At 39.0% G+C, this 15,327-nt stretch overlaps 1 protein-coding gene across 1 annotated transcript in view; it reads left to right on the top strand.

Annotated features, from left to right (window-relative positions):
* Positions 1-15,327, top strand: part of HSPA12A (heat shock protein family A (Hsp70) member 12A) — a 40,814-nt gene that overhangs the window by 8,716 nt on the left and 16,771 nt on the right. Inside the window, exons 4-6 of the mRNA XM_015633648.1 lie at positions 1,464-1,650; positions 2,503-2,607; positions 4,445-4,561. Of these exons, the coding sequence (XP_015489134.1) occupies positions 1,464-1,650; positions 2,503-2,607; positions 4,445-4,561 (409 nt within the window). The remainder of the gene's footprint in view (positions 1-1,463; positions 1,651-2,502; positions 2,608-4,444; positions 4,562-15,327) is intronic.

The following is a 15,327-nucleotide window of genomic DNA, read 5'->3' as shown; positions in this document are numbered from 1 at the left end:
GGTCAATTAATTTTCAATGGATTCAACTGTTTCTGAGAGTTAAATGGAAATTATTTTTTCTGCATACTCTTCCTGTGTCACATAAACAGCTACCACAGAGCAAGGCAGATTTTTTATGCTTCAGAATGAGGGCTTTGGCAGGAGTACGTTCTGAAAGTGCGTTTTGCTATCTTTAGAAAAAGCAATCGACGTGTAGTTTAATAATGAATGCAGTTGCCTGTGTGATCTTAACTTGGCTCCTGTTTGAGCTGTGTTATGATTATGTCTGAGAGCATAAACAGATTTTCCACTGATGCCTTTTTAAGAAAATGTTTTCTGGTAAATGTTTGTTTCTCATACAGAAAGTACTTGTATATGGTGGGGGGAGGAACAGTAATGTGAATTTCTTCCATTCTGCCTTTTTTTGTGATGGAGAAATGAGGAGACAGGAATGCTCACAGCTGTTTCTACAACTTTCTACTGTCTGACCTTTTTGTCCTGCCATGCCCCCCTTCAGTTCCTGCTGCTGGGTGTTCCCATATTCGGTGTTCTTATTTATTTCCTTATTTATTTCCTTATCCGTTCTGTGGAAGCAGCTTTGGGTTACTTTCCCCTTAATACTTTAATGGGTATCCCTGAAAGATACCTTCACAGTCTTGATGAGATAGGATAGTTTCATTCAGCAGTAGTGACAGAAATATTTTGATGCCTTTAAGGTCCTTGGAGGTCAGGGAAGTCTGCTTCATTTTTGACAGTTTAAAACTTGTTCAGCATTTTGGGAAATTGAAACTTAAAATTCACCAACTTCACATGAGTAGAAAGTGCAGTGCAGAGAGCTGAGCATCTGCAGGCCTGAGTTTCAGGTGTCTAGGAAATGAAGCACATGATCAAATGTTGGTTGAACTGGCTTGTCTTGTTTCACAGAATATTCTGGGGCAGAAATGGAATTTAATCAACCTTCCCATGGTGATTTTAGAAGACTTAAGCAGGTCCATAATTCAAAATGGGAAAAAGATCCCTTGGAAGTAACCATTCATGAAGTCTGAATCATAATTGGAAAGGCCATATTTGGGTTTTTATTAGTAGTGTTCTTGGATAATTACTGATTTAATTTCTTTCCCTCTACAATATTTATTACATGCGTTGGCTTAGGTAGAAATTTTAAGTACAAAACTGTTTCCTTAATTGTGTATGGCTTACTTCAGGGAACCTGTGTTCTTATCTGAGTGTGATATATCCTTAAGAATTATACACTAACCACAAAAATGTGTTGAATTACCTGAAATGAAAATTGCACTCCTTTTTCTTAGGTGGGAATAAAACCACTTGATTTTGCTATTACAAGGTTTGAAATTACTATCTTTGGAGGGAAAAACAATCTGTGCAATTTGCCACCAGAGTGGTTTTTCTCATGATACACTTGTTTTTTCCTGCTGCTCTAACCTTGAGCATCACTTACTGGAGCTGTTTCACTTTTTGGCCAGACGATGGGAAGGTGGAGATCCGGGTGTTTCCAATCAGAAGACCCCAACCACTATTCTCCTAACCCCAGAGAGAAAGTTCCATAGCTTTGGCTATGCAGCAAGAGACTTCTACCATGACTTGGATCCCACTGAATCAAAGCACTGGTTGTATTTTGAAAAGTTTAAGATGAAGCTGCATACCACTGGTGTAAGTAATACCCAATCTGTGTTTGCTACTCCAGTTGTTTTCCTCTGAACACTACTAAATTTTTGTTAACTAGAAGTGAAGAATCTCTACCTTTAGAGAGTAAAATGAGTAAATTAAACTCTTCAGTTAGCATTATGATTCATATATTGTTTCTCACTGCATTTGGCAACTGTATCATGCCAGCCTTCTGCTTAGATCTTAAAAGTTCAGGATCTTCTCTGCTTAGAGCTTCTTGTGCTGTCTGGGGAGTCTGCATGGGGTTGGTTTGTTCAATAAATGTGGTCAGCAGAAATGGGATACAAGAGCCAGGCTGAGCTCTAGAGCAGCTGAGCAAATTCACCCAGAATTCATTCTCAGAGCTGCTAGGGCTAGTCAGGCTGTTAATTTGACATGATTCCTACTGATTGTGTTTTTGTCTTTAATCCATTCTAGAGCTTTGGGAATCTGCCAGTACTTTCTGTTTTGAGGTGTTTTCTGGTTTCATCTGTTGGTGGGAAACAAAAAAATCCGTAATTTTAACTCTTAACTTGGATTCATTATCTTGCATGTTAAACTTTATTGCAGTTATTTGCAGATGCATCTATTGCAGTTGTTTAATATTTAGTCCATATTTCTTTCTCTGCCTGCAGCTCTCTGTAGGCATGGTAAACGTTCAAAAACAAAGTTTAAAATAAGCAGCAAAGTGTCATGCTCCAGGAAATTCAAGTGATGAGTTAAATCCTCTTCAGAATGGTTTTGTCACTTTTTCCTAATCAGGTGAATAATGAAGAGTACTCTGTCCTCAAGCAGTGGGAATTAATTTGATGTTTGCCTTTTTCTTTTAATAACTTCCAGTTATTTTCTTTCATGTAGAATCTTACCATGGAGACAGACCTGACAGCTGCAAATGGCAAAAAAGTCAAAGCACTTGAGATATTTGCTTATGCTCTGCAATTCTTTAAGGAACAGGCATTAAAGGTGGGGTAATGATTCCTTATAAAGATTTTCTGTATTTATAACTAGTATAAATATGAGCTTAATATTTTAGCCTTGCCAAGCTTTGACCTAAGTTGTATTTGATGTAAACAAAGCTGGGCAGGTATAGGAACTCTGGGCAGGCTCTGGACTCTGGAGAGCTCACAACAGCCTGAAGTAATTTCCCCTTGCACAGGTCGAGCTTGATTCACTAATAGCATCACTGTGATGCAGAGTTCTGAATAGCTTTTTACTGGCTTAGGTATTTTCTACTGCATTTTTAATAGGAAAAAAAGATGGATTTGACAAGAAAATTTAAAAGATTATTATATTCCATTTCTGATTTGAGATGTTGCAGTGCTCATTTCTTGCAGTTTTCTTTGGTCACAAGATCATTTTTCTTATTTTCCAATGGAATACATGTCCCCAGTAAACACATTTTGAGATTTTAAATCTCATTTAAACAGTCAGTTGTGAGTTAAGTAAACATTGGCTTCCAATGTGCCACTACAATGTCAGTGTGAGCAGAGCAATTCCTGGGTCAAATCAGAGCATTCATCCAAGCAAGTGGTGTTTAAAATAGCCTGGTGGTTAAAAGGTAACCTACTTTTTTGAATGGGTTTAATTTATTTTCTCCGAGATCCCAGTCTGTTCCTTATGGCTGCAGAGAAACAATCCTGCCACTACAACTCAAATGCCTCATCTTGTCAAAGACATTTTTAACTATACTTTTTTGGGGTTGGTTGTGGAGTCACAGGCTTAGACCTGTGCACAGACTGGGGATACTTTTGGCAAATATAAAGATAAAAATCCCGTAGATTTGCTGTGCTGCCTGCTCAGGGCTACATCCTTTTCCTGATGTTAAGAACTAAATCCCTGGCATTTGTGAGTGAATCCTGGAACTAATTAGACAAGCCATGTAAGTGAGCTGTTACTTTGGACTGTACTGTGTCTGTCTGTGGTGCCCTGTGCAGTATAAAGGTGCTACTTTTCCAGCATGGATTTTTGAACTGCAGCATAGCTAAACAAACACAACACCTTGGCTCAGCACATGCAGAAACATTTTTTTTTACATTCTAAAGGCCTGTTGTCCACCTTTCTGAACCTTTCTCTGTTTGGATGGAGATTTAGATAGGACATATGGTAATGACATTTTACTTGGAACCTTGCCCAAAACATGTCACTATATCACCTAATTTGCAAATGCAGTACAGACTTTCCTCTTTTTTAAGGGGAGAGAAAAAAAGGACAATAAAAGTACTAAACTAGTCTTGAATGTTTGCTTAAAGCAAAATTTTGAAGGACCAATCAGTCATTTTTTTAAAGGGGTTAACTGTAACTTCCCCTTGTTAACTGCATTATAAAAATTTGATTTAAAGGTAGGTGATGTATAAAGAAGTCATTGAAAAATTCAGATTGTAAAACATAGATGTTCATGAGTGATACCACAAATATTTTTCTCTGTATTAATCAAGATGTAAGTGTGAATTCTTCAAGCAAACAGAAAACCCCACACCATGGCTGAGAATGTACATAAATATGCTGTAATATTCTGTAAATTGCTACTTTTGCAAAAGCCAACTTTTCTACTTTATTTTGAGCAGTAAAGTTTTCTATAGCCCTGCTTGAGAAAACTTCAACCTTAATCCCACCTTTTGGTACAGTAAAGCATTCTTGGCAGGTTGGAAGTAATTCTGATTTGTAGCATGGATGTAACGGAAAAAAAATGAAAAGAAGGTTACCATTAGCAGAGCCAACAGAAAAGAATGTTTTCCTGTAGACACTCATCGTTTTGCATTCACCTCGATTTTCCTTTATTTCCTTTTGTTTTCTTTCTTAGGAGCTCAGTGACCAAGGAGGCTCAGACTTTGAAAACACTGAAGTAAGATGGGTCATTACAGTGCCTGCCATTTGGAAGCAGCCTGCAAAGCAGTTTATGAGACAAGCTGCCTACAAGGTAATATTACAGGCTGAATGTAGAAATACCCCTTTAAAACCCTAGTTTATAAGCTAAATGATAAAATGTATTTGGGGAAAATTAGTATAAATTGTATAAATGCAGTCTAGAAATGTTGAAAGAGGAGTTAACTCTACCAAGCAGTAAGCTGTATATGTATTCACCTCTTAAATAAATGCCTTTTTCTTACTATTTACTTTTATATATTGGTGTCCCTCGCTGCAGACTCTGATATTTTAGTCATCTTGGACAATGTATTCCTGCTGAATTCAGTGCACATGGAACAGATGCAGTTTTGAGACCCTAGGGAAAGTTGAGTTTAAAATACTGGACACAGTTTTGTTTTGTTACTTTCTTTAGGTCATCACAGACTTTTAAAGTTTTTTTTAAAAAAACGGAAGAAGGAGGGAAAGAAAAGAGCCTGCTTGGTGGGACTTTTTTTCCAGTTCCCATTTTCCCACAGTAGGAGTGAAAGGACTGTGTACTGGATAGTCTGGATATAAAATAAATTCAAATGTTATTTCCACCAGTAAGAGGTTTATCTGCATTTAACTCTTTTCCCCCAGCTGCCCTTCAGATATGTGCACTTTCCATATGCATGTTCTTTATTTCAGATTCAGTTTGTGTCTCTAATACATGAGAAGTACACATTCTTCTTTTCATCAGGATATTAATTTTTAGTTGTTTTTCTTTTTTTTTTTAATTTTTGGTCAGAGACTTGCGTAACCCATTGGCAGCAGCTGAGCAATGCACAGTTTGTAAAATATCTTCTAGTTCATGACTAATTTGCAGAGTGCTCCTGGGAAGCACCCAGATTTTTCTAACTCTGTTTCTAACTATCTCTAATGTTGAGCAACGTTTTTCTTAACAGTCTGTATTGTGGGATTGCTAATGCTAGTGCCAGAAGCAAAACACTCTTAAAGTTCTGATGGAAGGACACGGTTGTAGGTAAATCTGAAACACTAGAGACCCATTCATTATCTCTGTATATTGTTGTCTGCCTGCTGTCCGTGTGCATGTGTGCTCGTGAAGTGGGAGCTGTGTAAGGAGCAGGGCAGGGTTCAGGTAGATCTCTTGGCATTTCTCATTTGTGGCACAATGGAATGTTGTTAATTAGTGTCTGTGTCTGTGGTTGTGTCTGTGGTTGTGTACTTCTATGGGCAAGCTTGGCAAACAGCAAGGACTGACAAGGCTTTTAACTCGGGGTGTGTGATCCACTGCAGGAAAACTTGTGTTTAGGGAAATAATTCATGTTAACTTGACACATGGCTGATTTTTCTCAAAGCAGTGCAGAAAACAGAATTCTGAATTGCTGTTCAGTCTTTCAGATTCCTATTGCTGGATCCAAATATTCTTCATGGATGGATCAGAAGTTGCAGCTCTTGTTAGCTATTGGAAGATGGAAGCATCTTGAGAATAAGGGGCATCATGTAGAGAAAAGTGTGAAAAGGCAGTGGTAGAAACCTTGTAACTGGAGACACACTGAAGTACAACCACCAGTCTGAACTGAGAGTTAACTTGCAGAAAATATTAACGAGCTGTGGAAATCTGCTGAGCAATCCATGTCAAATGAGGTAGCTGCAAGAGAACTAAAGTACTAAAACAGCTTCACTGTCACTGGTTCACAGTGTAAAGCCCAGCCTTTCTGGAATGGTTAAGTAGTTGTCTAGGCAAAGCTAATGGAATTAATGAAGTAAAGTAAGGAGTGTTGGAAATCTGCTTCTGTGCTCAACATCCACCAGCTTTTGACCAACCTATGATGTCAGTGCACCTCTGATGCCCCCTCATCTCTGCCTTGCCTTAAACAAAACATTGCTAACCTGGAACTCCTCATCTGCCCAAGGGCTCCTGCATTGTCCCCTTCCAGCTGCTGTGCTGCTTTCTCAGTGAATGAGTAATCTGAGCATTCCCTTCAACTCACAGTTCTTCCTCTCTCTTTCCATCCAGCCTATCAAAATCCTGCTAATTCTGCCTGCATGACAGCTTTTCCTGTCTTTGCACACTGCTGAGCTTTCATCCAAGCTGTCAGTGATTTTGCATCTTGGTTACTGCAACATCATTTCCTTGCCTTCAGCAGCTGTAGTCTGGTCTGGTTTGTTTCTCTTCAGAATATTGCCACTGAAGAGTTTTGTAGCCTCACATTTGACAGGGAATCAGCACCCATTTGAGTCCATCCATGTCATCTAAGACATAAGCTGCATGAACATCTGTATTGCTTACTTATTTTCCTCTCCTGAAACCCTTTTTTTAAATGCTGGGGTTTTTCATGCCTACAAAAACTTGACTGTGATTAACCTGCTTACATAGAAAACTACTCCTCATTGCTTCTTGCTGTTACTCTGCCTGCCCTATCTGTATTCATCTTTGGTGCTTTTTGTATCCTTAACAGTTTATATAGCTGAGTTATTACCTCTTTGAAGCAGGTATTCATTTATTATCTCTGGGGCCTTCTGAGGGACTAAGTCCGGCAGGTTGTAGAGAGTTCCATGTCTTTACAGATTATTTTGCTGAATCAAAATAACTTTATTCCTGAATAACAGCTCACAGATGCTTTTTCCTGTAGCTTATGCTTAATTGCCATGTGTCCAGAGATGGTTCTAAAGCTCTGGGACGCTTGCTGAGGTGTGGTCAGAACTGGAGAGAGATCTGTGGCAAGATCAGTGTCAGCTCTGTAGGACTCACTTAGCTTTAAGTTTCCTTTCCCAAAACACGTCTACTGAGATTTGTGTGCACTGCATCAGAGTTCACTACATCCTTAGTAATGACTTTTAGTGTTTATAGTCATATTTGCCATTCTCCCCACCAGTAAAATACAAGGCATCATAAATAGTATCAGCTTCTCTTGTTTCCGTGTCCCACTTTTTCTGCTCCACATTCTTTGGGTGCGGTAAGTGCGGAGCAGAATCTGCAGGCTGGAATTCCTTGGACATGCTAATAGGAATAAAATCTTAAAGAGTTTGGAGTGTGACAGGAATATATTAATGTAGAAGGTGTAAGATAAGTAAAACATGGTATAACAAATGCACTCAGGGCAGGGCAAAGGAGAGAGAGAAGGCTGGTGCATTTTTGTAAGGTTGCCCAAAATAGTCTCTGGGCTTGCAAACTTCAATCAGTTGGTCTAGTCTGAGATACTGAGGGTTCTTTTCTTTATAATATGAACTCTTGAGTTTTGAAACTGAGTTTTACAGCTCTGAAGTAGATTTATTTTTCAATTACAAATTGCAAATAAAATCATTTGCATGGTAAGCTCATATAAACAAAAAGAGAGGCAGTTCTAGGTTATAGGACTAAAGCGTGTGAGCCTCAAATTCCAGGGGCTTTATTTAATCAGCTCCTATTCTGAACATTTATTATTGTTTTCACATCAGTTTGGTCATGGAATGTGCACAGTGAGAATTATTTAACATGTTGTGTTCGGAGGTCAATGACATTACATTGATCAATACTGCTTTACTCTGGAGAAACCTTCAGAGAAAAATAAACAAACTTGGTGAAAGAATAATGTGACAGCGTAAGAAATTCCTTGCTAATAAAAACATGACATGAAGTATATTTGATTTTTAAAAGGGGGCTTTGGAGGCTTCAGCAGATTGAAATTTGTGAAGCTACTCTTACTCCCTCATAAGTCTGTTCTTCTCTACATAAAACACATGCAACTTAAATTTATTTGTGTAGGGACAGCATGACAGGCTTCTGCTATAAACTGCATAAGAAGGTGTAAGCTGGTTATTTTTCTGAAACAGAACTTGTTAGTGAGGCAGAAGTGTGTTAATACATCATCCATCCTGGTCATTTGTAGCTTGTGGGGGTCTGTTGAGTCTCTGATTTCACTTTTGTGATATTAAGATCTTTTTAATTATGAGGATTAAATTGTTTATCGGGTGATGTTGGGGAGGATTCTGCATCTTACAGCTATGTTTAATTAATTTAATTAATTAGGAAATTATAACTAATTGAGGGGTGAAGATTACAGAGTAGAAAATGTGTACTAATTGATCTCTGCTCACACATTTGAGTTCCTCAGCCAGGTTCACATGAAGGCAGAGGTATCTGCTAATCCAGTTCTACATTTCTGTTTGTTCAATTCTGTGGCACAAGTTGGAGCATTTGGAATTTTTTCTTTTGCTAAACAAGTGAAACAAGAGGTTTTCATAGCATTCTGTGTAAAAGTGAATCAGTGCCTGTCTTAAAAAGTTTGGAAAGACATTTCTCAAGTCCTTAGAAATTGCCTGAAGGCAACTGAAATAGCCAAAAAATAGAATCTTCATTCTGCCTGGTGGAAAGACTCTGGTGGATGGCATTTACCAGCCCAAAATGGAAATGATAGTCTGAAAAGCTGTAAACTACAATCATTAGGGAGTGATAGAAATCCACAAATGTAACTCAGTATGGACAGGGTCTAAAACTAATGGATCTGATTGTAATAAATTCATAGAAAAGGGCAATAGATTGGTCTAAAAGACATCTTAAGATGCCAATATTCAGTTACAGAAAAAAGAAACACGAGCTGAAATTGGAACTGTAGTGAAAAATATTGAGGCAAAATGAGAAAGCCCAAGGTACAGAACAAGATGCAGCTTAGAAAAGACAGCAGGTCTTTTTCTTGGAGCACGTCCTTCTCAGTCAGGGCCACTTCTGTCCTTCTGTCCTTCTGTCCTGAGCCATAAGGACCCACACTGAGGATGTTTCTAAATAAAGGGGAGAGCCTGAGACACGAGGAAGAGACTTAAATAGGAAGAGTCAGGTTTTGCTGTTGTGGTAACTGGTGCATGCCCTGGGTACAAAAAGCATTTCTGGAGTATTATAACATGAAAAATTGAAAAGCTCATGAGAATTTAATGGCTTCATTTTTCTAATGCACACTAGCCATCAAACTTGCAAGTAATGTTCTCCTGCACCTTGGGGGATATAATGTAATGCAGCAAAAAATTCCTGGTAATGCCACTTGGAGCTAAGCTTTCAGTTACTGCCCAAATGTGATCTGTGACAAGAGTCCCTTGGGAAGGAACTGCAGCAACATCACCCTGGAGAAATATGGACCAAATGCCATTGTGGTCCCATTTATCTTCAACTTTTCAAAAAACATGCCTTCTACTTGTTATCATTCAGCAAGATGTGACTCAGCTTTAGTAATGCTAATTTGGATTTATTTGTGGTCCCAGTATCTGAGATAGTTTTTGAGGAATGAGAGGGCAGAGGCACAACAAAACAAACAATTGGTTCAGACGAAAAATGTTGGTGATTTCAGTCTCTTGTGGTTGTTCCTTACCTAATAAATGATCCAAGATTCTTCTTCTTGGAAAATTGTGTCTGGGATTACTTCTGAGACCAAAATGTGATAGACTGGATCTAATGTCCTAAGTAAGGTCTGCTGCAATTACTGGTTTTCTTTCATGTCTCACAAATACAATAAATCCTTTTCTCTCTGTTGATGACCCGGAAAGCTTCTGCCTTGCCTGCAAGATGAGAAGCAAGAAATTATCTTTCTTATGAGCAGTTAATAAAAACTTTTTGTCAAATAGGCACAGGTAAACTGCAGAACCTTCTCCATGAATTGTGAACAAAAGTTCTGCTTCATGATTGTTAGCCAGTGATCATAATTCAGGTATTTCCTGCCTTATGTTCCACCTCCCTTTCTAAAAGAAAAAAAAAAAAAGATTTTATAAATTTAAAAAGGGGAAATTGTAGTACAAAATCCAAAAGACCTGGTAAGTATAAATTTTATTAATAGAGTCAAACAGTCTACACAGTCCCAAAGAATTCCAAGCTCAGGTTGAAAATAAAAGTATATAATATATATACTATATAAAATATATATAAAAGTAGATAATAAAAGTAATGTATAAAATATTAAATATAGAAACGTTCAGGTAAAGCAATTTGTACTTTTAGCTGGGTAGCAACACCAGAAAAATAAATTGAGGCAGTCTGACTGTGCTTAGCAAAGGCATTTATCTCAATCAGACAGCCTAGCTGTCTGTAACAAACTGGTTCATCTAATCAGTGGCCACACAAAGGCAGCAATTCTGGCTGGAGCCAGTGCAGCTCCACACATTCATTATTTTAAGTGTGCTGAAAATAAAAGTCACGCTTCATTATGGTTCCAGGTGCCCCATTTGTTTTCTTGCTTTTCAGAATGAGATAATGCCATAGTTTCTAGGCAGCCATTAAGAGGGAGAAATGTTCCATGTTATTTCTTACCTCAGGAATAGCTTCACTGACAGGTTAATAAACAGAAGTGAAGTATCAAATGGATTCTGCTTTGGCCCAGAGTAACTTGCTAAGTAGCATGATCAGGTGTGTGCATGCACAGCCAGCCAGGGTGACTGTTCAGAGCCTGAGCACCCTCATTCCAGCAAACTTCAGCAACAGCTCCACTGAAAACCTGGGTATTGCTTTGAGTACTCAGAAGTTGATGCTTCTCCCTTAGTGGGTTGTTTCACAAAATTCGTTCTCAGTGATTTGCAAAATGTTATATAGGAAGCATGTAGCAGAACTGAATGCAAAAGCTGGGTTTCAAGTCCATGTCTGCTATTTGTATCCTCATTTTTTTTTAAGCATAAAGACCATTTTTACCCCTACAGCCAATGAATGAATTAGGAGCTGAATTTCCTTCTCTGACAAGACACTAGACTGAGTCAGATAATTTTTTTTGAGTGCAGATTGCATTAGTGTTGTAAACTCAACTTGTGCATCCCTGATTCATTGAACCAATTGCTTTCCATATATTGCATCACTTTTTAATGTGACTCATGGCTGATGTTTCCAATTACAAGACTGCTTGAGGCTGTTGTGCTCTATATATTTTTAGCTTTAAAATATATATTAAAAAAATGTGCTGTGACAAATGCTTCCTTGTGATTCCAAGATACTTGAACAAAAGTTCTAATTACAATCCATACAGAAACCCTGTGAGGACCTGAATAACTGCAGGCTTGTAGCAGTGAGGCTGGTACTGCTGTCACCCTGTCAGACAGGATGGGCTCCCTCTCACTGATGCACTCAAGGGTTTGACACAAGAGTCACAAAGACAAGGAGAGAAAAAATGTGTAAGTCCTTAGCCTTTGGGAAGGATTCCTTCCTGCAGTTCTGGCCTTTCTCAGTGTAGAATACCTGCAGCATTTTAGTGGCACGGAGGCATTAATTGGGAATGTTGGTTGGGGATCATCTAGCCCAACCTTCCAGTTGAGGCAGGGTTATTGCCAACGCTGTGCCAGCAGTGGCTTTACTGAGTCAAGGTTTAAAACTCTCCAAGGACAGAGATGTGTTTCTGAGTAGCTGTTCACGTGCTGCATCACCATTTTAGTATAAAAGAGGTTTAGTACCCAGCTTAGACCCCACAAGCTGCAGTATGAGGCTTTTGTCCCACCTCCTATCTCCTGGCAACTGAGAAAAATTGTGTTCTGCTGTCTTTGGACCTACCCTTCAGAGAGCTGCAGGCAGCTGTTCAACTGCTTCTTGGCCCATAAGAGTTTTATTTTAACTGTAAGTAAAATGCTATTCTAAACCTCTTGGTCCTTCAGCATACATTGTCATGCACGACTGTTAAAGGGGAAGTGGCATAACTGTTAACTGGAATTAATTTCTGTGTTGTCTAGTGAAGTTCACCAAACCAGCAGTTCAGGTGCAAATGTGAAGTACCTTTTTCTATCCTGACTGGCTGCAGATGAGAGGATTTCACCCAAAAATCTCTTTCACAGGAGCTTGCAGCTTGTGAATTCCCTGTTTGAAGTGGGAGCTGCAGCAGGTTCAGCCCAGGAGAAAAATGTGGGAAGGTTGTGAATTTTCAGTGGGTTAAGTTCTTTTATACAGGCCTCTGCTATGGACAAGCCCTGGGAATTCAGAAAGCACTGCCAAGCCTACGCCCTGGTGTTTCAAAAGCAGGGAAGTAGAGTATAAATATATAGTGACAGTATCTACTTCCTCAGGCAGAAGGGAAAATGTCTGACGCCCCAAAAGAGCCCTCTCAGGATAAACCCAAGATCGTAAGGAAGGTTCAAAAGCTGATTTTTGTTTTGGATTTCATCCTTCTATGCCTTTTGTATTATTTCATCATTTACGTTTGTGCAAATTGAGTAAATGAGAACTATTACAGGGGTCTCTTAGCCTCCAGCTTGTGCTCCTCCATTAGTGGCTTTTACATCTTCAATAGCTTGTATTCCCCTCGTCTGCAAAATGAAGTTACTACTATTTTACCATAGCCTGAGATGTCCTTTATGCTTTCTCAAGCAGTTTTCTCCCAGAGAGATGAATATCTTAGTCCTGTCCCTGAGCTATACAGATGGAGGAGCTGACACTGAAAGAATTCTGCAGCTGTGATAATTATCCACAGTGTTCTCATTTGTGAAATGCAAAGTGTCAGTGATACCTGATCAGGCTGGGATGAAGGACAGTCTATGCTACTAACATAATTTTAGTTCAACCAGCAATAATAGTGTGAAAATGTATGCATTCAGGTATATCTGTTGTGTATATGCATGTATGTGTAGCAAATGTTAAGAGAAAGCAAAATGCTCTCAGTTATGTGAAGCAAAAAGTGTCTCTGTGACACTGTAGACATCAGATCTTTGCAGGATCAACCACCACCCAAACCTTGTGTTGAATGGATTTTTAGTAAAATGTCAATACTCAGTTTTCATCTGTGCTCTTATATCCAGAGTATATAATTTTGAGAGGAGGGAAGCACCCAGCAGCTCTTCCTCCTGCCTTTGGCAAACCCAGCCTCTCTCCTGTGGTCACTGAGAGGAATCTTTAAAAATCCTGTTTATTTTGTGGTTGTTGAGTAATTTTAAGAATCTGTCTTTGAAGAGAAAAGTGAGCAGAGCTAACTGGGCTGCCTGACCTCAGTCTATTTTATTTACCCACGATATTTCCTGTACTGCAGCACTCTTCATCACTCTGCAGTCTAAGGGCAAAGCATCAGGGTATGTGATGGTGTAGTGATTTTCAAACATCGTTTTTGAAGGCTTCTCCAGGCTGAAGATCCAGCAAAAGTGCATGCACTGTACTTTTCCTGCAGCTTTGTGGTACCCACTCACCCCACTCCCTGCCAACCCTGCTTCCCCTCGAGTGCCTCTTTGGGATAATGCTGGGAGTCTTTTCCCATGTTGCTCATCCTCTTTCCTGGCACGCACTGCCTCTGTAATTAGATCTCAGTCGTTTATTTGTGACATCCCAGGCTGATGCCATAGGACTGGAGAAAGTGCTAGCTAGTGAAAAAGGAGGAGGATTAGAGGAGCTCACTTACCAAGGCACTAAGTGGATGGTGTTACCATGAATCCCTTAACACAATGAACTGATTAGTTTAAACAGTGGAAGTTTCACAAGCCACTTAATTTCCAGCCGCTTTTTTGTCTTGCCTTGATTCAGCCTCACAATACTTACTTCATGCAGTCTGCACAGTGCTTAACTTGCAATCATGCCTTTCCTCTTGTTCCTAATTATAATAAGTATCTTGGAAAATAGAAAAATGTTGGTGTTAATTCTCAGCTTCTCTTATTTTGGTTGAATGATGCCCTGCAGAGCTTCATTTCCTCGTGAACCCCATCGTCTTTACTGAGCTGTTTCATGGGATCCAACTTCTAAATTTTGCATCTGGTGCTTACAAATGGGGCTTTAGTGGAAGCTAAAGGTTTTTCCTACCAACCAGAAGAATGGATCACTGTATTTGTCTGGTCTGCAGACAGTCACTTCTGAAGTGATTAAAGTAGTGCAGTCGCTGGAGGTGACAAACTGGGAGTGAAGAATGGGGAGCAGGGCTGTGGTGGAGCTGTGATGAAGCTGTTCCTGCAGCTTCTCCGTGTGCTCCATGTGCCACAGGTGGAAGTGGGACCTTGGGGCTTGGGGAAGAGTAGCATTTGGCTGTGACACTGAACTGGAGTTCTGTGGAGGGAATTCATTCCCACTTTGTTGTGGGTTCCTGTGCAACCTTAGGAAAAGCCTTTTAGTCTCTGTGCCGTGTTTTTCCAGCTGTGTAATGAGGGTGGCTCTTCCTCATGTGTTTGTCTGTTTATTTTATTTATGCTACATTTTTGTACCTGGAAATGCATTATTAATTGTGAATGCAGTGCCTACAGTCTTGCAGCAGTACTGAATTAGGTCTTAGATATAACAGATACACAAAAACAGACCTATAAAATATATCAAAGCAGAAAAAAGTAGGGTTCATCCAATCAGTTATTTTAATAAGTTTTATAACTCAAAAGAACAGGTGTACTCCATGTAAGACACGTTTCTTTTGTTACAAATCAGTGGTCAGGTGTTTTTTTTTTCCCCTTTAAAAATATATCTGATATATCTTTCTGAAAAAAAACAAAAAAATGGAGCTTTACCTGTTGCTTTCAATAATTTGCAATGATAGAAATAGGAAACAGGTAACTTGTCAATGATGGTGTGTTTCCTAACATTGTACTTCTTTTGTGGTGTAGTAATAAAGAACACACTGGTGTTTTGTCTGGCTGTGGAAAACTGCAGCTAAATGTTGATACTTCTAATTACAGCAGCATTCAGAGATGAGACATTTTCATCTAGACCTACCTTAAAAAGAGTGACTGCATGGAATATTCTATTGTAATGCTGTCTTTAATGTCATATACATTACAATATTTAAAAAATAAATGTGCATTTATTTTATTACTGAAAGTGATTTATTTTATTTTTTCTGTGTGTTGTGGCATGTGAGGCTGGGTTTTAAAAGCAGCATCTTTTAATCTGTAGTAATGGTGATTCTGCATGTGGAGTGAGTGAAAACAGTTCTCTGAAGTGCT

This window comes from Parus major, chromosome 6 (assembly GCF_001522545.3).
Source record: "Parus major isolate Abel chromosome 6, Parus_major1.1, whole genome shotgun sequence".
NCBI lineage: Eukaryota > Metazoa > Chordata > Aves > Passeriformes > Paridae > Parus > Parus major.
Note: the sequence above shows the minus strand (reverse complement) of the source record. Positions and strands in the feature narration are given on the sequence as shown.